General features: G+C 36.8%; 4 protein-coding genes across 5 annotated transcripts; all 4 read left to right on the top strand.

Annotated features, from left to right (window-relative positions):
• Nucleotides 1-276: 276 nt before the first annotated feature.
• Nucleotides 277-6,287, top strand: LOC140769542 (cation-transporting ATPase HMA5). Its single transcript, XM_073110265.1, has 9 exons — nucleotides 277-661; nucleotides 1,064-1,678; nucleotides 1,824-2,253; nucleotides 2,572-2,897; nucleotides 4,094-4,152; nucleotides 4,226-4,568; nucleotides 4,681-4,881; nucleotides 5,243-5,500; nucleotides 5,728-6,287. The coding sequence occupies exons 1-9, from the start codon at nucleotides 338-340 to the stop codon at nucleotides 6,202-6,204; spliced, it is 3,033 nt and encodes a 1,010-aa protein (XP_072966366.1). The 5' UTR covers nucleotides 277-337; the 3' UTR covers nucleotides 6,205-6,287.
• Nucleotides 6,288-6,771: 484 nt separating this feature from the next.
• LOC140769543 (peroxisomal 2,4-dienoyl-CoA reductase [(3E)-enoyl-CoA-producing]-like) lies at nucleotides 6,772-9,782 on the top strand. Its single transcript, XM_073110267.1, has 5 exons — nucleotides 6,772-6,991; nucleotides 7,613-7,772; nucleotides 8,104-8,273; nucleotides 8,345-8,567; nucleotides 9,436-9,782. Exons 1-5 carry the CDS (start codon nucleotides 6,806-6,808, stop codon nucleotides 9,582-9,584), a joined length of 888 nt encoding a protein of 295 aa, XP_072966368.1. The 5' UTR covers nucleotides 6,772-6,805; the 3' UTR covers nucleotides 9,585-9,782.
• Nucleotides 9,783-12,029: 2,247 nt separating this feature from the next.
• Nucleotides 12,030-14,926, top strand: LOC140770229 (MADS-box transcription factor 29-like). 2 transcript variants are annotated; one of them, XM_073111300.1, is made up of 8 exons: nucleotides 12,030-12,549; nucleotides 12,812-12,904; nucleotides 13,096-13,165; nucleotides 13,250-13,411; nucleotides 13,896-13,937; nucleotides 14,065-14,106; nucleotides 14,213-14,430; nucleotides 14,749-14,926. In XM_073111300.1, coding segments are annotated over exons 1-8 (816 nt in total). In that variant the 5' UTR covers nucleotides 12,030-12,361; the 3' UTR covers nucleotides 14,750-14,926. The 2 variants fall into 2 exon arrangements, with proteins under 2 accessions (XP_072967401.1, XP_072967402.1); XM_073111301.1 differs by lacking the exon at nucleotides 12,812-12,904.
• A 1,565-nt stretch (nucleotides 14,927-16,491) lies between these two features.
• On the top strand, nucleotides 16,492-24,110 carry LOC140770228 (gamma-aminobutyrate transaminase 1, mitochondrial). Its single transcript, XM_073111299.1, has 19 exons — nucleotides 16,492-16,647; nucleotides 17,444-17,574; nucleotides 17,768-17,852; nucleotides 18,158-18,230; nucleotides 19,560-19,657; nucleotides 20,053-20,145; nucleotides 20,976-21,049; nucleotides 21,415-21,453; nucleotides 21,669-21,757; nucleotides 21,832-21,908; nucleotides 21,984-22,058; nucleotides 22,507-22,554; nucleotides 22,637-22,720; nucleotides 22,790-22,877; nucleotides 22,960-23,038; nucleotides 23,194-23,284; nucleotides 23,371-23,449; nucleotides 23,589-23,704; nucleotides 23,874-24,110. The coding sequence occupies exons 1-19, from the start codon at nucleotides 16,606-16,608 to the stop codon at nucleotides 23,949-23,951; spliced, it is 1,539 nt and encodes a 512-aa protein (XP_072967400.1). The 5' UTR covers nucleotides 16,492-16,605; the 3' UTR covers nucleotides 23,952-24,110.
• Nucleotides 24,111-24,359: the final 249 nt, after the last annotated feature.

Genomic DNA, 24,359 nt, shown 5'->3' with positions numbered 1-24,359 from the left:
GAAAGAAAAGGGTACCAAGTTAGGTGAGAGAAAGATCAACCACCAATGTTAACTGCCCTTGACTAACGACAAACCACCTGAACCACAGGAATCAAACCTCCCTATAATCCATAAAAATAAAATAAACAAAAGAACCAAAAATAAAGAATAAAAAAGATTAGGACATATCTGCCAATTACTGAAATGTTTGAGGGTAAATTCGTCAATGCGCGGATCTACCAACTTCGTTATTATTATTATTATTATTATTTCCACTCTTCTTCTCCTTTTATTTCTCCTCCTCCCCCCTCCTCCTCTCTTCCCCCAAATCTCGCTCGGTCTCTTAACTCCCCTCCCTATGGCTCCGAGCATTAGAGACGTCCAGCTGACGCCGGTCGCCGGATACCGGCGGCCGGAAGCCATATCGGCGAGGGAGGACTCGGGCGACCTCGAGGATGTGCGGCTCCTCGACGCCTACGATGAAGAGTTGGGAGAGGAGAGAGGAAAAGACGGGGAGGAGAAGGGGATGAGGAGAATTCAGGTTAGGGTTACCGGCATGACCTGCTCCGCCTGCAGCAGCTCCGTCGAATCCGCCGTTGCCGCCCTCGGCGGAGTCGCGCGCGTCTCCGTGTCGTTGCTCCAGAACAAGGCCCATGTCGTCTTCGATCCCAATCTCGTAAAGGTCGGAGCTTTTTGTTCTTTTGTCGTTTGTCTTGGGATTACTTTTAATTGATTTGTCTTGGAAGTTTTTGTATTAGGCGAGGAATTGGGAATTTGGTTTTAGCTGTATCCTTTTCTTTGTTGAGTATTTTGTGTGAGTTATGGTGTACTCTTCAAATGATTTGCTTTTTGGGTAGTCAGTAACGGAATTCTGCGCTCCTCTAATCGCGACCAATATCAGTTTTATATTTATGTGTGTATACCATTAACGTGTTATTTATTGTAAACAGATAACAAACTTTAGTATATTATCATATGCGAAATTGTATCATAGGCAAGAGAAGTGGTTATAGACAGGTATATCTAATTTAAGTATTGAATTATTTTTGGATTCTGTGAGCGCTTACTGGATTTTATTTTCCAGGATGAAGAAATAAAAGATGCTATAGAAGATGCAGGATTTGAAGCAGAAATCCTCCCAGATTCTAGTAATAGTCAATCTAGATCTCAAAAGGCTCTGTCTGGGCAGTTCAGGATAAGTGGCATGACATGTGCTGCTTGTGTAAACTCTGTTGAAGGGATTTTGAGAAAGCTACCTGGTGTAAAAAGAGCAGTTGTTGCCTTGGCCACTTCGCTAGGGGAAGTTGAGTATGATCCATCAGTAATTAGTAAAGACGAAATTGTTAATGCCATTGAGGATGCTGGATTTGATGCTGTATTTATGCAAAGTAGTGAGCAAGACAAAGTTTTGTTAAGCGTGGATCGGTTGTCTACCGAAATTGACTTACATGTCTTACAAGGAATTCTTAAGAACATGAAAGGGGTGAGGCAGTTTCAGGTAAATACCGGCCTTGCAGAAGTAGAAATCATTTTTGATCCTGAATTTCTTGGCTTGAGAACGATAGTCGATGCCATTGAGAAGGGAAGCAACGGGAGTCTGAAAGTACATGTGCAGAATCCATACATCCGAGCAGCTTCAAATGACACACAAGAGGCCTCAAAAATGCTCCACCTTTTCCTCTCTAGTCTATTTCTCAGCGTGAGTACGATGATTCATGATCTGCGGAATATTCTTCTTTAATTGTATGGCTATGAATGCTTTGTTTCTCTATTTGAGGAAATGCTTTTTAAACTCTCATATATAGTGTCCTTACCAAATTTATCTGTTGGTTATATTGCAACAGATTCCTGTCTTTTTAATTCGGATGGTTTGCCCCCGCATACCTATGGTAAACTCTTTCTTACTCATGCACTGTGGACCCTTTCTGCTGCGAGACTTGGTGAAATGGGTATTGGTGAGCATTGTTCAATTTGTTATCGGTAAACGATTTTATGTTGCAGCTTATAGAGCTTTAAGACATGGCTCTACAAACATGGATGTCTTGGTGGTGCTGGGGACTTCTGCATCTTACTTTTACTCTATTTGTGCTCTTTTATATGGAGCGTATACTGGGTTCTGGCTTCCCATATATTTTGAGACAAGTGCAATGATAATAACATTTGTGTTATTTGGGAAGTATTTGGAAGTTCTTGCAAAAGGCAAGACATCAGATGCTATCAAGAAGCTAGTAGAACTGGCCCCTGCTACAGCTCTTTTGCTGGTTAAAGATACAGGTATGTGATTTTATAATCTGACAAGACTTACAATTTCTAGAATGGATCTATGTTCAATGAGTACCCTAATAATTGCTGCTGGTGGGATGCATTTTCATATTTTTCTTATCTGTCGTTGGATATTTATAAATTGTTATATCAATTCCATAAGTGATAATAATGGCAATAATAATAATTCTGTATTATATTTCTACTCTATTTGTCACCTAATTTCATGTCAATTTCTTTGAAATCCAGCAATAATAATAAACCCATTATTCAACATACTTTAAGTATCAGTCTATCACCTAATTCCGTGTCAATTTGTATGGACTTCAGAAGGAAGACATATTGTAGAGAGAGAGATAGATGCAATGTTAGTCCAACCAGGTGATGTCTTGAAAGTTATTCCCGGTTCAAAAGTTCCCTCTGATGGCACTGTTGTCTGGGGTACAAGCTATGTTGATGAAAGTATGGTAACGGGTGAATCTGCACCAATCCTGAAGGAAGCATCTTCTTCAGTTATTGGAGGTACAATGAACTTACACGGTGCCCTTCATATACAAGCTACTAAAGTGGGGTCTGACACAGTTCTGAGTCAGATAATCTCTCTCGTTGAGACGGCCCAGATGTCTAAAGCTCCAATTCAAAAATTTGCAGATTACGTAAGCATGCTTGTTTTATTCGTGTTTAATATTTCATTATGTGATCCACAAGTTATTTTTTCTAAAGCACTTCATAGATAGCATGACAAAAGATTTATCTATGGACACAAATTTTACAAAGTTGTCTGATTTACCTTTCATATATTTCTAGGCAAGTTGATTCAATATTTTCTTCACGTTGAAATTTAATGCACAATAATTTTATGAATTTCAATTTTTTTAAAAAAAATAAAATATTAAAAAAAAAAGAGTCGAGATAAAGTTTGCATGGCCATATGTTGTATTATCATCTTATCTTGGAGGTTAGATTTAATTTTTAATCAAAAGTAATAGAAACAATGTTTCAGAGCTACATATGCTGAATCCAGCTTTAAAATAAGTGTAAACATCTCTTCTGCAATATGAGGTTGGCTTGAAGAGTACTAGTGTTCCTTAATTATATTGTCTCTAACAATACTGGGACAGGAATTGTAAATTTATGCTGTCTGAGGCCTGAAGTCAATTCAACCTTGTTAACTGAGTATGTGTGTTAGTGAGTTTGAAACTGCTAGGCATTATACTGGAAATTTGGAAGTTCTGTTTATCATACTGGAAATTCTTCGTGCATCAAATGAGAAAGATAGATAGAATCCCATTGAATGAACTGAAATAGCAGAATTCTGGTAGATAGATCTCATTGCATAGTGCTAGTACTTAGTACTGATGCTTTGTGAGAGAATTAAGTTCCATCAATGGCTCAGTTTAAATCTTCAATTTATGTTTAGTAGGTGATAATATTAATATAGATCCAAAACTTATGCCTGGTTAAACTTTTTAGTTTATTTTTTGATAGTGACTTTGAAATCTTCTGTCTTCTTACTTGTCTCTCTCATACTGATGTTGTCAACCTGACATGATCCATCTTACCAAGTGCATGTTTCTTGTACTTTAACAGTATAAATGATGATGCCTTGATTAGCTGAGTTAAAATTTTAACTTCTGTTGATGATTTCATACCTTCTATCTTATTTTCTATTAATTAGACATCTTCTTGATAGGTGTTTTAACAATATGTAATCCAAATTGTATTTTTAATTTTTAATTTTATTTATTTCAAGTGTCTTTGATATATATATTTTTTTGCCTTGCATTGCCCTGTTCATAATTGGCATGATCAAGAATCGTGATACTTACATGATTTATTCTATTAAATACAGGTTGCTAGCATTTTTGTTCCTATCGTCATCACCATGTCCTTGTTGACATTCTTGGGGTGGTAAGTTTACATTTATTGGAAAGAAATAGACAACATATGAGTTTGGTACTCAATTTTGGTTTATTCTGTGTAGGTTTATTTGTGGATCACTAGGAGCATATCCAAACTCATGGATCGCAGAAAGTAGCAATTGCTTTGTCTTCTCTCTGATGTTTTCTATATCAGTCGTAGTGATTGCCTGCCCCTGCGCCCTTGGTTTGGCAACACCAACTGCTGTTATGGTTGCTACCGGAGTTGGTGCCACCCATGGAGTTCTAATAAAAGGAGGAGATGCATTGGAGAGAGCTCAAAATATTAATTATGTGATCTTTGATAAAACAGGCACTCTGACACAAGGGAAAGCTGCCGTGACAACTGCAAAAGTTTTCACAGGAATGGAACTTGGAGATTTCCTTACGATAGTTGCGTCTGCAGAGGTGAGACAAACAGCTTATACTTTATAGGCCCTCGCAGAGTAGTTCTTTTGGATTCTATAATTACTAATAAGCACAAACTTTTAACTTTTGTCTACCTTTTGCTGTAGTTTAGGCAAGCAGTGAGCATCCTCTTGCAAGAGCAATTCTGGATTATGCGTTCCATTATCATTTCTTTGGCAAGCTTCCGACAACTAAAGATGCTGGAAGGCGACATGAAGAAGATTTAAAGTCCGAGTGGCTTCTAGATGTTGCGGACTTCTCTGCAAAGCTCGGGAAAGGTGTCCAATGCTCGATTGACGGGAAAGAGGTTCTGGTGAGTCCTGGGTGTCTAAATCATCACTAGCAAGCATTCTACACTACCCACTTCTTGAATCTGACAATTTCAGGACACAAATGGAATAACATATTTCAGTCTCTAGTGTTGCATCGTGGTTGGTGCCTACATGATCTCTGTAGTGAACCATACTCTCTTAACTATGTGGCTTCTGTAGCACTAACCTTGAAGAAATGCACTGCAAATCATTGTTTACTTCATGATTGTTCCTGTCCAGAAATTTCTGCATCAGGCACTCATGTTCACACACACACAAGAATCCCCATGTACTTATCTATTGTATGTATACATGTGTATGAATGTATTTATTGATCTTTCTGGGGCATATATTTTATTGTAGGTTGGGAATCGGAAATTGTTAGCTGAATATGGGATAATCATTCCATCAGAAGCTGAAAGTTTTTTGGTGGATTTGGAAATGAACGCAAAAACTGGTATACTTGTAGCATATGATGGCAACTTCGTTGGAGTTTTGGGAATAACTGATCCCTTGAAAAGAGAAGCGGTCATCGTCATAGAAGGCCTCAAAAAGATGGGCGTTCATCCAGTTATGGTCACAGGAGATAATAAAAGGACTGCACAAGCTGTTGCAAAGGAGGTTAGTCTTGTAGCACTCCCTTCGCTTGAAAAGGATGCCATGAATTGGTTATTAATTGGTTTTTATTTTTTATTTTGTAACATCACAATTCTATGGATATTCATGGGCTAGATAACTTAGAATCAGGAACTCTTTCTTAAAGCATGTTTTCTTTTAAAAATTCACTTGGATTAGAACATACTCTTAGTGCTGATCCTTGATCTTATTCTACCTGTTTCAACTGGCAGGTTGGCATCGATGACGTGAGAGCCGAGGTGATGCCGGCTGGAAAAGCAGAGGTCGTCAACTTGCTCCAAAAGGACGGGAGCATTGTCGCGATGGTCGGTGATGGTATCAATGATTCCCCAGCCCTTGCAGCTGCTGACGTCGGGATGGCGATCGGTGCTGGGACTGACATTGCCATTGAAGCTGCAGACTACGTGCTGGTGAGGAACAACCTAGAGGATGTCATCACCGCAATCGATCTCTCTAGGAAGACATTCACCCGTATACGCTGGAATTACTTCTTCGCCATGGCATACAACATCATCGCCATTCCAATCGCGGCAGGTGTTCTCTTCCCGCTCACCGGTCTCAGGATGCCGCCATGGTTGGCTGGTGCTTGCATGGCTTTCTCCTCTGTAAGCGTGGTCTGCTCCTCTTTGCTTCTGAGGAGATACAGAAAACCTAGGCTGACCACTATACTGCAAATTACTGTAGAGTAACAACATTTTGTTCTTTTTTTCTCCTCCATATAATATGTTGGCTTTGTACAAGGAATGAAAATGAAAGAAGAGTGTTGCCTTTTCCTTTTTCCCCACTGATACCTCATTGTTCTTATGCATCTATGAAGAAAGAAAGAAAAAGGTCTTGACGGAGCTCTCTCGACAAAGTGTTGGAATTTTATTCCTTTTTAAACTGATCGATGTGATCATGTCAAAACTTTGGAGATTGCTAAGTTTGTCATATTACAAGGAAAGAAGCCGAAGTCAACATATGTGCCTTGTTCCGAGTAGATACCGGATGGCCCTACTCGCATTGAAAGAAGAATTTCATTCCAAACCCTATCTTTTAGCGTTATTAGAGTTGAGACCTATCTATATAATTTTGGTCTCTCAGTTTAAGTTTAATCATAGATATCGTTACTTAAACCACACTATATATCAAAGTAAACTGAAGTATCGATACTGGGGGTCAATTTGTAAATATGAAAAATGTTTGAAAGTTTTCGTTAATGCAGGATCAATTTGTAAATTAGAACATAGGGTGTGAACTATATAACCTCTAAAAGGTCAGGTGGGTAACGAGAATTGGGGGGAGAGAGGAATGGAGTCTCCTTTCAAGCATGATATCCTAAAGGGAAAGGTTGCTCTGATCACCGGAGGGGGCTCCGGGATTGGCTTCGAGATCTCCACCCAGTTCGGGAGGCATGGGGCCGCCGCCGCCATCATGGGCCGCCGCCGCCAAGTTCTCGACGCCGCCGTAGCGGCCCTCCGGGAGGAGGGGATTCGGGTGTGTCCGTACAACTCTGGATCTTTCTCGGTTTCAAGAAAGTTTCACCCTTTCATGTAGTTTACTATTATCACCGATAAAAGTTGATGTTTTTACTGAGTAGCCGAGTTGGGTACCCAGTTTGGGGTTTTGATTGATTCGGTTGTCGAAACGGCTGTTGTTATGATCAATTGCGTTCTTTGTTTAGACGGGTAGCTGTTAAAGTTGTTTTTCTTTTGATGAGGTGGTTGATATAATTGATTCATTGACGCATTGAGCTGAACATTTAAATTGCCTAGAATTTTGAAACATCATTGGAACTGATAAAACTTTGGTTACTTTATGGTTTGGAAACTTCAGTCTAGCCTTGTATAGTTGCATTTGATGCAGGGGAATATGATATAAAGTATCACCATTTTATTTTACTTACCATACTTATTTTTAATAAACAAATAACAAATTTATGTGCCGTGGGTGCTTTAACAACCAACAGGTCTCTAATGTTTTCCTTCCATGCAGAACAGAATGGACCATTTCTTTTCTGTGATCAAGCAGATGTATGCTAAATAGGTTGCTAGAATCTCTTTTAAATGATTCAGTGGAATAAATATGGTAATGACTTCTTGATATAATAATACACAGGCTATTGGACTTGAGGGAGATGTCCGTAAGCAGGCAGATGCATCCAGGGTTCTAGAAGCAACAATTAATCATTTTGGGAAGCTTGATATTCTAGTGAATGGGGCAGCTGGCAATTTTCTTGCATCACCAGAGGATTTGTCGCCTAATGGGTTTCGAACAGGTATCTACTACACAGAAATCTGCAGCTGATCATTGGTCTATCCCAAAATATTCGTGATCTATAATGTTCTGTTTGCACTATAATCAAGTATATGTTGAATTACAACTCATATTTCTGCTATAACTGTTAGCATGTCCCCCTTGAAACAAGAGTTGCTTTTTCGCGTTAGCAAACATGATAAATTCATGCTAAGGCTTAATTTAAAGGCTTTTCCAATTGGGTGATACGATATTTATGGTTGTGTTTTGGATCTTGGTAGGCATTGATTCGTAGATCTTTTGGACACTGCAATTACAACAATTCTTATCGCCCTTAATTTGGTTTTCTGCAGTTATGGATATTGATTCTGTGGGCACATATACTATGTGTCACGAAGCCTTGAAATACCTTAAAAAGGGTGGACCTGGGAAATGTCCATATAAAGGTGGCCTTATTTTAAATATAAGTGCTACTTTGCACTACACGGCATCTTGGTATCAAATTCATGTAGCTTCAGCTAAGGTATGTTAACATGCTTTGATTGTGTTGAAAGAGCACATCGCATGTAAATGCTAAGGTCTCTGCTTTCACAGGCGGCAGTTGACAGTATTACGAGATCCTTAGCTCTGGAATGGGGAACCGATTATGATATTAGGGTCAACGGGATAGCACCAGGACCAATAGAAGGAACTCCTGGAATGAGGAAACTTGTACCAGACGAGATGACGAGTAGAACTCGAGAATACATGCCTCTGTACAAGCTGGGGGAGAAATGGGATATTGCAATGGCAGCACTTTACCTCGCTTCTGATGCAGGTCTCCAACTACATTAGTTTTTCTTTATCCTTCTGTTTTCAGCAACCCAATGTTCAATCCTTATCTACTATCTAGTGGTTGCCTTTACTCCACCTAAGAGTTTTCCTTTGGATACTAGAACTTCAAATTGCCTGCTGAAACTAACTTGATTGATTGGCTTTTGGTCCAACTTGTGTATGTATATAAAGTAGGAAAAGTTATCCTATATCACATTCAAATTTCAAACATATAGTGCAGAAAGTAAATGTGGAAATTAGTTGTTTCAACTTTCAAGCATTTGTTCATGAGGAATTCAAGTTGTTGAATGCTTATTTGATAAGTAAGAGAAATTTTTATTTTCTCCTTTTGTTACCTGTTTTTTTTATTCTTTTGTAATCACATTATTTCTGATTTTGTGGTTAGTAGAATAATGTGATTAAGTTTCTTTTTTCCAAAAACGAACTACTTGTAAGTGGTAGCCCATGATCAATCAATTCTTTACCCAAAAATGAGCTACTAGCATACACTAGTACATGTTCATAGAATGAATGTTTGGGCTAAACAAGTAAGAATGCAATTAAAACCGATACAAGCACATGTTCATAAATTCTTTTACCCATACAAGTTGACTATATGGGCTGGTCAGTTTAGTTTTTCTTTTATGCCAAATCTTTAGCTTCGTTGTCCTTTCCTTGTGTGTTTAATTTATTAGGTAACCTGGTTTTCATTTTGTCAACATTTTAAAAGGTGTTTAATGTGTATTATCTAAGCCAAAGTACTGCCAAATGTTTTTCCCTTGTAAGTTCAGCACAGTTTAAAGCTGAAGCTAATTTTCATTTGCTATTCTAATGTTTCATACTTCGACCTGATGAATTAAATCTTCCTGAAGGTAAATATGTCAATGGGACTACTATGGTCGTTGACGGAGGCCTCTGGCTAAGCCGTCCTCGTCACATTCCGAAGGAGGAAGTACAAAAGCTATCTAGGGTGGTAGAAAAGAAGTTGAAGACATCAGGCCTCCCGTCAAGCAAATTATGATCATCTTATCAGGCATCTTCGATGTTGTTGCGTGTTTCAGAGCATGGATTTTTCTCAAGTCCACTTTCTTCTGTCAGATCTCTATAATGAACATGAAAGCAAGAAAGGGAGCTTCCATGACCAAAGTTGTTGCATATAATATGTGATATGGACATCTAGGGCCTTATGCAAATAAAATAGTTTTCTTGGTTTCAAGAACTTGTAATTTGTTTGTGCTTTTTTTCCTTTTGAATATTTCTACTACCTACGTTATAAGTGGCTTTGTTTGGTCTTGAACTAAACTTCTCTCTCACCCCTCAACCCGCCCACCTACTAACCCACTACCTCTTGACCTTGAGAATACTGTGGGGCCATGTTTGCTGTTCCCTTTCCTTTTGGAGTAAAGTTAAGTTCATTATGTGCTGCTGCAAGTGTCATGCTTCTAGCTAGCAACCATTTGTGTGTGTGTGTGAGAGAGAGAGAGGTTATCATCTTAGTTCAAAGCTCCCTGTATTTGATTATCTTTACAACTTTGATGTATAATGAATAGAAAGATCAATGATGTGTGTATTTTGTATTATGTAGTTTGTTTGTTACTTATCCTCTTCTGTTGCTCCTATGGTTTCACATAAATGTATCAATTTAAAAAAAAAAAAAAACCAACTAGTCATTCAATGATCTTAACACAATTTCTCTTATTGAACTACTTGGTTGGGCACATAAAGTTTTGGTGCAGTAAATGTTTGCAGCTTCATCTACTTCAATGGATGTCAAATAAATTCTAAATTGCAGACAGCCCACATACTTGAGATTCCAATTATAGTGCATTGTAGTAGTAGAAACATGACCATTAAGAGAAGCAATGAACACATTTAACCAGAAACTTGCAGGTCAATTTGCATCATCAAAGCCTCTGTTCCATTCTTCTGAACTACTCTTTTAGCATCCTATTTCAGAGATCTGTTTATTTTCCTTTTTTGTGTGTTCCAAGTGTGTATTATACAGTAGCCACTATCAACTTTTTGCAAATTCTTGGCTGGCATCATCTTTTCAACTCTCTCCCTCTCTCTATCTGGACTATCAGACATGACATCAAAGGTGTTAGATGGTTTTTTTAGATAGTTTTTTCTTCAACGTCATGTAAGCCTAGGACTGGTTTTCTTTTCTATTTTGTCAAAAAATTTATGGACTAAGCTAGGAGTATCTTATCTATATAAATCATAAACTCCTAAGCTAATCAATCGTATGCTAGACAAAGAAGCAAACCTTAATAGCACTGTGATAAGAAGAATATTAAATATCAATCCCAAACATTCACAGAAAAACATTTAAAACTTATGACTTCTGTCTATTCTCTACATACACAGATAAAGTTTAACCTTATGACTTCACGGTAAAACCAAACAACCACTGAGCTACAGCGGTCGGTCATGAGGATTTGTATTTCATGCAGTAAGAGTGAACGATATTGAAGTGGATTGGTGGGGTCCTATGTGTGGAATTGATCTCTGGCATGCATTCTATCTTTCCTGCCCATAGAAGCAAACAGTGTTCAATAACCCAACCTACTAGACCACTACCATCCCATGTGGTGATGGTCTTTATATATCAAGGCTTTATAAGCTCTCTGTCTGCCTCTCAATGGCTTCTAGAGCCAGTTTTTGGCCAATCCCAACTCTTTCCATTAGTTGGACAGCCTTAGTTCCTAGGTCTCTTAGCATTTCCTATAGTGGTAAGAACAAGGAAAAATGCATGCATGGGGCCACACTGGGGAAGGGGTGGTTAGCAGTCCACAGCAGTGTTCTTTTTCCATGCCCCGGCCCATTCAGAGGACATGCAGATAGGTCATGGGGGGAGGTGTAACTATCATGACTATTGTATCTTTTAGAAGCAAAAAACAAAGGCTTCTCCTTGGTTCTTAAGAAATGTTCTGGAATAGCAATGGTGATTAGATCATCTTCTAATCTCTCTTTCTCTCTCTCTAGGTATGTGTATATGCTTATATATGTATATGTAATGTCTATGTGTGATGCAAGGTACACCTCTCAATCATCTATAAATAATCAAGAAAAAAGGAATGAAATGCCATCTGTAATATTCCATCCATGTACCTATTTAGTCTGTGAGCTCTCTCTCTCTCTCTCTCTCTGCAACATGTCCAGATGTGCATGTAATTGTTTAGCAAGCATGAAAGCAAATTAGGAATATAGAAGAGTAAAAGAAGACCAATTAATAATATGCTGTATTATCAATGCATGCATGATACTGGAGATGTTTTAGGGTCCTATTCAGAGGCATTTTTGCAAAACTCTTGGAAAAGATGAGCAATTCAAGAAGTACTCCTCATTTAGTAGGCTAACACATCATAAAATATAGAGGCCTGTATCTTATTCTCTCTCTCTCTCTCTCTCTCTCTCTCTCTCTCTCTCTCTCTCTCTCTCTCTCTGCTAGCTATCTCTTCAAGAAACCAAGCCACAATTTGTACTGGGCTCAACACTCCTCTCTCTCTCTGTCTTTGCTAGCTCTTCCCCTTCTTCTATCACTTGATTACAAATCAAGGCCAGAAAGAAAAGAGACTACTTTTTATCTCCTTTAAATGATTTCTTTTGCTACTCATGATGGCAGTTCTCAGAGCTCCATGGTACTAGTGCTCTCTTCTCCATTATTCAACTCTAATGGTTGGCAGTTTTTACCTCTTAACTAGGGAATTCTAGTTGTCGCAAACGATATACTTCCCCTTCTCACATAGATCAAGAGAAGAAGAAAGGCATTCATTGGCAGCAGCTGAGTTTGCATCTATGGGCCGTGGAAAGATCGAGATCAAGCGGATCGAGAACCCAACGAATCGCCAGGTCACCTTCTCGAAGAGGAGGGGAGGGCTCCTCAAGAAGGCTAACGAGCTAGCTATACTATGCGATGCGCAGGTCGGCGTGGTGATCTTCTCGAGCAGTGGAAAAATGTTCGAGTATTGCAGTGCACCTCTCAGGTTTGGAAGCAACTTTGTGTTTCTTCTTCTCCTTTAAGCTTTTAGAAGTTTGATCATTAATGTCTCTCACTCTATGATCTCGTATCACTTTGCTAGTTTTATGATTTTTCTTTTCTCACTGGACTTAATAATTATCGATAGGACAACATAGCACTCTTGACGTCTCATGACAATCTAATATTTCCTCAATGCACTACTCGTATCGATCTAGAGAGAGACTACTGTGTGATATTTGTACTACATATTTCATGCTTCATGGCAGGTTCGTTTGGTTTCCTGATCAGTCTTTGCAAATGAATGCTACCAACTACTACAAGCATGGCAAGCTAGGCATGCACGCATGCATGTTCCTCAAGTTTGACTTCAAAACCTAGCTAGACTTAACTCCATCAGTGCTAGCTAGCTTTTCCCATGCATGGATTTCTAATATTCTTTATAAGCTCCAAGTTTTCCATCTATTATTTTTAAATTATGTGATTCTACAAGCTTAACTAATTACTTTTATAATCAACACAAATATTAGTATCTAATTGTTGTGTATTGCAGCATGCAACATCTCATTGATAGGTATCACAGAGTCACCAACACTCGTTTCGAAGAAGTAGATAACCAGCAGGTACGTACGTATAATAGTAGTTGTTCCTCTTTCTCACCATTAACACATGCATGTTAATTGCTTAATTAATTAGTCTTCTGGTAGCAATTCTTTTGCGAGATAACGAGGATGAAGAACGAGAGTGATAACCTGGAAGCCAGCCTTAGGCAGTACATGGGAGAGGACTTGACCTCCCTCACCTTGAATGATCTCAATCATCTCGAACAGCAGCTCGAGTTCGCCGTCAACAAGGTTCGAGCAAGGAAGGTAACAACTAATTAGACTGGCACGAGTCTTATATTAATATAATTAACTGTACAAATTAATTGATTAAACATCATACACTCTTATCATATCGGCTTTTATTACCTCAGCAACATCATGAGTTACTATATGGATTACTTAAACTAATTATATATGCATAATGATCACAATACCTCACAGATAGACAATTTTGTCAAGGGTACTGGATGCATGGGTGTTTTTTTCTTCTTTAAATCTCCCAATCATTTATGGTCAATTAATTCTGTTCTAAAGCTATTTAAGCCGGTGGAATACTGTTACGGAGTCATAGTTTCAACTAAGGAAGATAAAACGATCATCGCTAGAGATCAAATAAAAGAATAGAAATTTGCTATGTAAACTTGCATTAATGCTAGTATATCAAGTCATGCATGCATCATATATGTTCCTTAATAATTAGATATCGTTGTATTCTAATATCTCCTCTCCATTGTCATCGTGATAACAGCAACAATTAATGAACCAGCAAATGGACAACTTACGTCGCAAGGTATATCTATATGCTTCATATTTTTCTCACTACATTAGTAGTACATATAAATATATACACACACACACACACATACACATAAAAACCTCTCTCTTTCTCTCTCTCTCACTTGCATGTCACATAACAGGAGCACATCTTAGAAGATCAAAACAGCTACCTCTACCGCATTGTAAGTGAACAAGAACTCAAACCGTCATTACTAAAGTTCTGATCGTGAAAATTTCTAGAGTTAATATTCTTAAGTGTGCATATGCATGCATGCATGCATGTTGTAGATCTCGGCGCATGAGCCGGCAGCGGAGCAACAGCAGCAGGTGATGGTGGAGCCGAAGGTTGCGGACATGGCGATGCTGGATCATTTCCAGCAGTTCTACTCCGATGAGCCGTCGATGACCGCACTGCAGCTATCGCCGCAGTTGCATGCATTCCGCCTGCAGCCGGTGCAGCCTAATCTGCAGGAGGCCAACTTTGAAGGCCATGGCCTTCAGCTGTGGTAAGATTAGATCTGAAGTTGTTTATAGTGAACTAAAAGCATTCCTGTTAGCTAGAGTATGAAAGAATAAAATCACCGTCATCCTCAATAATTAAGTGAGAATTTCCCCCTTTTTTTTTGAAAGAAAGTTGACAAATTAACATAGATTTTTACTCATGTAGATGAAAAGAAGTTTTTTCTTTCTTCATTAAAGTGCTAAAATGTAGGTTGTGATAGGGGAAAATCTAAAAAGAAACTGACCACTTTTCTGCTTTGGTTCTTCCTATCTTGTAACCTAATCCCTTGATCACCTGTTGATTGTTTTATATATGTTTACAGATAACAAGCAAGAAAGGAAGCAGTGAAGAGAATATACCAATTAAGTCCTTCAATTCTGTGATCTTCTGATGCCTCAATATTGGTGCTAGTGGACTTGATTGTTTATTTATGAAACCTGTATGGTTTTGGGACTTTGTAAACTTACTTACTTCAGTAGTAATTTGTGGGTCCATTTGTTTGCATGTGTATTTGGAAAAGATGACTCTAATCATGCTCTAGAATTTAAATTTATATAGTATCTCATGCTGTCAATGATATATATTCAATGCTGCTTAATTAACTCCACTTGTGCTTTGTTTTCCTCTTTGAGGATGGCTTTACTAATTCTTTCTTCTTCTTTTTTAATGAATTCAACTTGTCTTCCAGAGTCATCTTGATTTCAGATAATGCATTTTATGAATATAAACATAAACAACTGCAATTTTTAATTGTCACAAATGACTTGGATCTTGCTTAAGGTTCATGTATCAACACCAAATACTCCCTTAATTTGTCAAATAAATTTAGTGCTCTTAATATAATACCTACTTTTCTCATTTGGTGTTGTGTTCTTCTTGGGGACTGTTCTTTTAGTATTATACCTCCAACAAGTTGCTATCTTTTGATCATTATTGCAGACATGCTCACATGCACACTAATACTTGTCACTAATATCTCATGATTAGCAGATCCTCTGCAGACAAAACAAACTAAAACAGAAGTTTATAATAATTTAATCCATTTGGATTGTTGCATAGCAGAGTCAGCATCATGTTTTTTAGGTCCCCATTTGGTATGGTCACCTTCTAGTGACCATAAGTACCCTGTGACTTGTCATTGTCCCCAATAATACCTCACTGGATATCCCATTAAAGCACCTAAATTCTGTAATTTAATTCTAGTGAGAAAAAGTTATCAAGCTATAAGAAATTCCTTACTATTAATTTATCACTAATCTTGCTCTCTTTCAACTAAAATAAAAGTAAAATGGGCCATAAAAAAGATTAAAATTAATCATGTGATACTCATATGTCACTATTTATTTAATGGATAACTAATAGAAATAGCATTTCGAAATTGCATGAAAATAAATAATAATTCTGAGGTGCCCGTAACTTTATTGTGCAAAGAAAACTTAAAAAAAATAGAAATGAACTTTTTAAAGAATAAAAAAATTAAAGAGAATCAATCCATCGATCAATCTTCCTTCAATTACGAGATTTCGACCAAAATAGACCCATTTTTCTAACTTTAAATTTATTTACCAAACAAGATTTAATTTATTATAGTTCTAGTAAAAATACTGAATTAATTATTATTTTTGAAAACGCTAATCAGCTCAGCGTTTTTATCGTGAGGTAATTTTTTTTAACTACTGAAAGATTAAATTAGAAAAATTTATATACATAAAATGTTGATCTAATTAGTATTTTAGGACAAGATAAAATGCTAAACTAATTAGCATTTTTACTTAGAGATAAAATATTGATTTATTTATCGTTTATATTAGCGCTACAGTAAATTAGATTCCATTTCTTAATAAGTTTGTGTAACGGTCTATTTCGGTAAAAATAAATTGGATTAGGGCTAGTTTGGTCAAAAACTCTTAAATTCTCGGAAAAATGAGTGAGAGTTTGCTTACTCTCACCGAGTCACCGGTCGTGAGCAACAAACCAACGGGAAGACAAACACTTGGAAGGGCATTATAGTAATTAGCCACCTCGTCATATCATTATTATACCCCCCCCCCCCCAGCCCCCCAGTTCTATCGCATTCGCACACCAACAGCTTGAAACCTGCTCGATTCCTTTCGGATTCCTCCCGTCCATCGTCTCTTTCTTTCTCGTAGGAAGGCAGGTAGCGAAAGAAGGTTTAAAGATGCTCTCTTACGGCCTTATTCGATCCAACGCGCGCACAAAGGTTTCAATCCGATATCTGTTCTTAGTACAAGTCTGTAGCGGAGTCTCTGTTGTTGTCAATCGATGTCACGATATAAATTTGCTTCGGACTGCTCCTGGTGTCGCTCGACGGATTCTAGATTTTTTAATTCCTCGGTCTTGTGTTAGATCCGAGATAAGTGAGTGATTTTTCGAATGGCTCACCTGGCAGGAATTCTTGTTTATCGGAATTGAAAGTCAAGGATTTCGTGAAAGATTTTTAGGTTGCTTTTTATTTGGACATGTTTTAGTCGGTGAGAATGAGTAGATGCAAGTGGGTATGATGTCATGCATATGGGTAAGTAAAAGTTGTTAAATTTGATTTCAAAATCCTTATGACTGGCGATTTTTAATCATGTTTGTTAGACTGTTTCTTATAGGTAGTTCATCATTAACAAGTTGATAGTGAGGTTTTTTGTATTGCTTCTCTGCCCTTGTCTATTTGAGTTGCTTATTTAAAATTAAATTGCAATCTCTTTCGCACCTAGATTAAATAAGGGACTCCATGCGAGCATTTAATCATGCACAGATGTGCGTAATGGTCTTTGTCTTTGAAAATTCTATGCTTCTATTCATGTGAAAATCTTGCTCTGTTCTGTTTCTTTGAAATAAGTTGTGTGCTTAGAAATAATTTGTACTGTTTTCATAGAGTTTTGAGTTCTGGTCTGTTCATAGTTGAATTTAAGCTATAGTAAAAGTTGCTCCTTGGCTATGGGTCCCTTTGCAATTTGCTTGATCTCCTGTTCTTTTTTATTCTCTTTATTTATTTTCTTTAACAGGCCACCAATGCTATAAGGTATCTTGCCAGTGCCGGTTGCTTGCAGAGACATGCACCTCAGTGTGCTACTTCATCTGTGAGACATGTGAGTTCGGAGGCATCTCTGTCCTCTGAGCCACCGGAAGAAAAAGGGTATGAAGATTATAATATGTTAGACAGTTTTATAACTTCAATTTTAACTTAACTATAGTCTGCTATCGGCATTTCATGTCTATGGGTTGTGGCTGTTATAGGCTGCTTATTTTTAATGTCAGCTATTCTAGTAATGCATCCTCTCTTAGAATACTGAAATTGTTTCATGGTATCGTTTTATAATTATATTTAGGTTTAAGGGACATGATATGTTGGCTCCTTTCACTGCTGGATGGCAGAGCAATGATTTGCATCCCTTGATCATTGAAAAATCAGAGGTACTAAGAAGTTATGTCATCTGTCTAATATTCACTCTTTCTGATTTTCACTTTTATTTGCATATGGATAATAGTTCAGGCAGTATGATTATATCCATAAATCTTTGAGCCAACACCAAATATGTGGGTGGGCTTTGTGGATCATCATTCAAAGTTTGGCATATCTAATTCTGACCTCATATAGTTATACACTATTTTACTAGTCATTTAATTGAACCATGTTTGATTGTTTCACATTGTGTATCAACATTATGCTGACCTACTTCTGGCTATTGTTATCTAAAATAATAGTATAAAGCATGCAGGGTTCTTATGTTTATGACATCAATGGGAAGAAATATCTAGATGCTTTGGCTGGACTGTGGTGCACAGCTTTAGGTACCTTAAACTTTTGGATGATTGAGTTTCCTTCTTTTTCTGCAAACAATTTTCTCTTTCTTTTGTACTTCTTAGTTACTTAATGCTATTGAATTTCTTTTCTTTGATATGCTTCTGTAAGCACTTAAATCCCAAGATTTGAAAAATTAGGATCACTTAAATTTAAGGTTTGAAAAATTGGGATCGGTCTCTTAAAAAAATGATATATATCGGTTGTATCAGCCTATTGGTTGCCTGGATCGGATAAAACGTTTTTCTTAATTATGTAGATTCTAGATATTATTTAAAAATACAAGAAAAATTCTAAAAATTTAGAAAAAATGACAAAAAGATAAGAAATAAAGAAAAAAAAATTATGGTGCAATGAAAACTGAAAAAAGAAGAGATTAGAGAGAGAATGAGTGAAAGAAAACTAAACAAAAGAAATAAAAATATTGGTGCAGTTAGAAGAAGAAAATAGAAAAAAAAAAGAGCGGAAGAAATGAAAAAGGTAAGAGAGAAATAAAGAAATTAAATTAAAAAGTTATATACTAGATTTCGTCAGAGTTTGTCGGAGTTAGATTTGCGTTGTCAGAGTTCATCGGAGTTAGATCTCTCCATAAGAGAAACAATAACTATATGATAAAGAGAGAAAAAAAGAAATAAAGAGTGAAAGAGAAAGAGAGAGTGAGAAAAAAGAGTGAAGGAGAGAAAGAGAGAGTTTGGATCGGGCCTGAATTGGGATTGGGTTTGGCCGATCCCGATTCGGCTAACCATGCTTAAACATTTTTTCTGTTACTTTTTAGTTATATGAATTTGTAATCACAAGTTTTTCATCTATAATTATTCTTTCAACTTTTTGCCACTAAACTTTTTGAACCTATGGGTTCTAGCATCAAAGAGAATCACTTTATCCAGTTAGTTGTAGAGATCCAAGACCACTAGTTTCAGTAGAATTTAGAAGAGTCCCATTACCTTATTTGTGCTCTTCTTTTACCCAGTTTAAACTACAATCATACAATGTTTATCTCCTGTTCCTAATCCTTGAGCGCCACATATTAAACAGTTGGTAGTGTGCATATCAACAATCTACCATATAGTCTGATTTCTTGCTGGTAATATATAAAAGGAAAACGATGACTCAAAATCATTATGTGCATGTTGACAAGCAGTTGGTGACATGATGCTGATAAATACTAGATATCATTCATCACTGTTGTATGGACATACATTTTTTTCACAATAATAGACATTTGTGGTCATTATCATAATAGTTAAAGTATATTTATTTGCGTATAGTATCTATTTCATTCACTTGTTTCTTATGCACGTCATTTTCAATATTTTCAGGAGGAAATGAGCCGCGGCTTGTCAGAGCTGCAACTGAACAATTAAATAAATTGCCATTTTACCACTCCTTCTGGAATCGTACAACAAAGCCCTCTTTGGTACATATAAGTTATTCACTATATGCACACTGCTATTGTTTCAAGTACTTGCTATAGCTATTGCTTCAAGTAATTGCACATATAAATTATTTATGATTGTCAATAATTTTTTCTTTCCTGAAAGTTCTGATATTGCTATATGCACACTGCTTATCTGTACTTTCCTCTGTATAACAAAAAAGATCCTTATATATAGCTTAACACAGGGTTCGATGCCTCAAGGAATTCCTCACCTATAAATTGATTTTGATATAATTATATCAAGTTTTGTCCTACTCCTCTAGCTACCTTGTTTATTGGCTTCAAAAGCTGCCATTCCTTTTCTTTTGCCTTCATAATGAGCAAATTAGACACTTAATTTGAGTTACTGGAACTTTCAAACTGCTGTTTTCCAGGATCTTGCAAAGGAAATTCTTGAGATTTTCACGGCAAGGAAAATGGGAAAAGTGTTCTTCACGAACAGCGGTTCAGAAGCAAATGATTCCCAGGTCTGTATTTTCTTATATAGTCAGTTGGAACAATTGAGGATTTTGTCATGCAAGTTTAGTTTAAATAAAAATCCTTTGTTATACTTTCTGATGTGTAGTTTTTAGCATAAAGTAAATAACCAGAAGCTCTTGGGGACATGATATTAATTTGAGAGAAACTGAATCATAACTCTAGCAGATGCTCTTCTCAATGAAGATTGTTACACAATGTTCACTGAATCAAGAAAGCCACTTCAATTAATTGGAAGAACATATATTGAATAGAATTTCAGTTAGGATGCGTGAAAGGATCTATTTAGGATGCAGTATCTGAACCTTCTTACAGAAGTATTTCAATGGATGGATGTCTTTTTGCAGTGAACATCTGAATGGGGATTTATGATAATCAAGGGCTGAATTTTTGTTGCATTTAAGTGAATGATTGTAAACTGCTGTTCAACTTTCTTAGACTAGTAAGGTGAACAATACTTGCATGTTCCATATGTAGTCTGAACACATAATGGCTAGACAGAATTACCTTCTGTCATTCCATTACTTTTAGAAGTTTAGGTGAATAATTTTAAATGCTGTTATTCCAACTTTCTTAAATTACTAGAGCAATACTTGCATGTTCCATAAGTAGTTTGAACATAGAGGATGGCTAGACAAAATCACCTTCTGATATTCCATTAGTGAGAAGTTAGATGACAGCCTTGTTTTATAGTTCACATTTTATTCTTCCTTTAAAAACAGAAGACTATTGACATACTCTTTAAGTGGTCAACCAAATGAATATAAATTAATTGTTTCTGAAATGTAATATTTTCTTGTTGGCATTTTGACTGCATCAGGTAAAACTAGTATGGTATTATAACAATGCATTGGGGAGGCCGAACAAGAAGAAATTTATAGCTCGATCAAAATCGTAAGTTAATACTTTGATCTGTTGTAAGTTCTATTTAACATTGGACTTTAAAAGTTTAGGAAGAAGATTCCTCTGTTCTTATTTTAATTTCATAAAATGGGTGGGGCACTGGTGTGGGTAGAGTGGGATTGGTGGAGAGTTACCACTTGTAATTCAGATCCATCAGAAATCACCTTCCCATGGGTTATGCTCAAACCATAGTGGGGGACAATTTCCTTTAGATTATAGTACTTCATTCCTCTAGCTTCCTCTTCTTTTTGGCAAGTCTCTCTTTTAGTGATGTACTGATATACATATTTGGGAGGTTGGGCATCCAAACAGCCTCTTCTTGGTTTTAATATTAAGTTTCTGATGCTCTTTGGCAGGTATCACGGGTCAACATTAATATCAGCTAGTCTATCTGGGTAAGCAACAGTGCTTTTCTTTGTATTATTAATGTAATATTCTTCAAAAAGTATAAGATAAGTCGGTCTACATTATCTGTATGTTTGTTAGGATATATTTTTTTTTTATGTCCAGAAGTAGTTTTACCACTTTCCGATTAAGATGCCTATTGTGCAAGAATTGTTCTTTTTTCATTGAAAATCATTGATTTATCAACAATCTGCTGCATCTACAGTCTTCCAGCTTTGCACCAGAAGTTTGATCTACCTGCACCATTTGTATTGCACACAGATTGCCCCCACTATTGGCGTTTCCATCTTCCTGGTACTTATTTACTTGCTAGTTTAGGATGATCTGGTTGTTATTATTGCAGCAACTAATCTGGAAAAAATTATCAGGTGAGACGGAAGAGGAATTTTCTACCAGATTAGCAAATAATTTGGAGAATCTTATTTTGAAAGAGGGACCTGACACAGTATGTTTTCTTTCTCATCATGCCTGTCTTTGAATGCCAGTTGTTATTAGTGGTTGATTTAGTGTATGCTTCCAGATTGCTGCTTTCATTGCCGAACCTGTTATGGGTGCTGGAGGAGTTATCCCTCCTCCAGAGACTTATTTTGAAAAGGTCAGTGTGAAACATATCTACCTATTGTATGTAACTTTTTTGTTTTATTCCATAAATGTGATCTATCAGCATTCATTAAATGTGTGATATTTGCTTTTAAGTGGACAACAGTGTTGGTTTTTTTTTTTTTTTTGGGCATAAAATTTCTTAGCTAGGGTATGTCATGGTAAATTCTTTATCAATTGGTGAAAATACTTGGAGCAGACTAAGATATCAACAATTCATGAGCGTCTGCACACATGTATTTCATTCCAGTCAGTTTTATAATGCTTCATAAGTTAAGATATCTGATACCAAACAAGGAGCTAGTACTGCTGAGAAATTTGATGTCATCACCAAATCTCTAATCACAAAACTTCTCTTTCTTCACCAAAGTGTAGTTTCTGTGTGATTTTTCATTTCCGCAGATTGTCATGAATATTATTATGTATTGTTAATCTTTCTGCAGATTCAAGCTGTCGTAAAAAAGTATGATATTCTTTTCATTGCAGATGAGGTACGGAGTTCTTATGTGGGAGAATAGAAAGAATTCTTATAATCTCTTGGTACCGGTATCATTGTTTTTGCGTTCTATGTAGGTTATTACTGCATTTGGAAGGTTGGGGACGATGTTTGGATGTGACAAGTACCACATTCAACCAGATCTCGTCTCCATAGCAAAAGTGAGTACTGTGATGTGGTTGATTTTGCATTTGTCAGAGAAGTTTTGATGTTACCCTTTATTATTTTAGGCTCTTTCATCTGCATATATGCCCATCGGTGCAATTCTTGTTAGCCCAGAAATATCGGAAGTAATACACTCTCAGAGCAATAAACTTGGTAAGCTTTTAATCAGGTGACAAACTCTCTTTTGTTTCTTCTTGAATATCTCTTTTGACACTATATTATTCCTTATTTTCAGGTTCATTCTCTCATGGATTTACATACTCAGGCCATCCAGTATCTTGTGCTGTCGCACTAGAGGCACTTAAGATTTATAAGTAAATTATACTACACTGCTTGTGATCACCATCTTGGTTATGTATTATCACCAAAGAAAGTTTAACACATCATGTGATGCAAATAGAAATGACCTAAACACATCCATTTTGTTTAATATTTCATGAATCTTGATTAAATTAATCTTGATTTTCAGGGAAAGAAATATTCCTGAACATGTCAAGTCTGTATCTCCAAGGTTCCAGGAGGGCATCAAAGCCTTCTCAGAAAGTCCCATTATTGGGGAGGTACTATTTGCTTATCGCCTGTATTTTGTGATATTGGTGTTTCATTCTTCTTAGTTGAAGACATCTTCATGTATATATGCATGCAGATCCGTGGGAAAGGGTTAATTCTTGGGACCGAGTTTACTGACAACAAATCTCCTAATGATCCATTCCCTTCTGAATGGGGTAAGTTCAACATTTGCCATGAGCGGCAATCATTACACAACTCTAGATTGCTTTACAAGAATGTGATGCTCTGAATACATAAACAATTGCAAAATGCAGTAGCAGATCAAGTACTTACAGTTTATGTTTATGGCCTCAGGGGTAGGTGCAATATTTGGATCTGAGTGTGAGAAGCGTGGAATGCTGGTTCGAGTTGCTGGGGATAACATAATGATGTCGCCACCCCTTGTGATATCACGAAATGAAATCGATGAAGTAAGATGACCGTAATTTTATGCACATTCACTAGTCAACTCAATTTCTACCAACAGCAAAAGATGGGACTTGCCCCTCTTGTTTCTTTTCTTCTCTCTGTCATTTTCCTTGGTGACTTGCCAAGTTGGAGAAATTGCTTAATTTTTTTTTACATTTTCTCTTATTTCAGTTGATAAGCATCTACGGAGATGCCCTGAAGTGTACAGAGGAAAGAGTGGCAGAGCTCAAATCCAAGCAGAAACCGTAATCCTGGTTTAGAATCAGGCACTCTTGAAGGTGTACTTACAGAATAAGATGCTTCTTTTTGTAGTTAATAAATGGCAAAACATTGTCTGTGTCAAGAAGATCACTGTAATGGATAATTCATCAGGAAATGCCATGCTTGTATCCTCTCACTTGGCTATCAGTCATTGTCCTATTTTACTCACAACATCTGTATGGTTTGCTATTAAATCAACCTCTAGTGGTAAAAATTATTTTGTCTATGTGCTGATGCCAAAGCACATCTTTGATCCCTCTTAGCCACCAGGAAACAAACATGTGGCTATTTTCATTAAACTTCAGATGTGAGCAGATAGAAGACTGCATCTGTAAACCTTTAATCACCGACTTTTCCATTAAAAATCAATAATATTTTCGGTATTATCCCCTGGTA

Source organism: Typha angustifolia, chromosome 11 (assembly GCF_048772165.1).
Source record: "Typha angustifolia cultivar Huaian chromosome 11, ASM4877216v1, whole genome shotgun sequence".
NCBI classification, from domain to species: Eukaryota; Viridiplantae; Streptophyta; class Magnoliopsida; order Poales; family Typhaceae; genus Typha; species Typha angustifolia.
The sequence above is the reverse complement of the archived record's forward strand: the minus strand, read 5'-3'. Positions and strand labels throughout refer to the sequence as shown.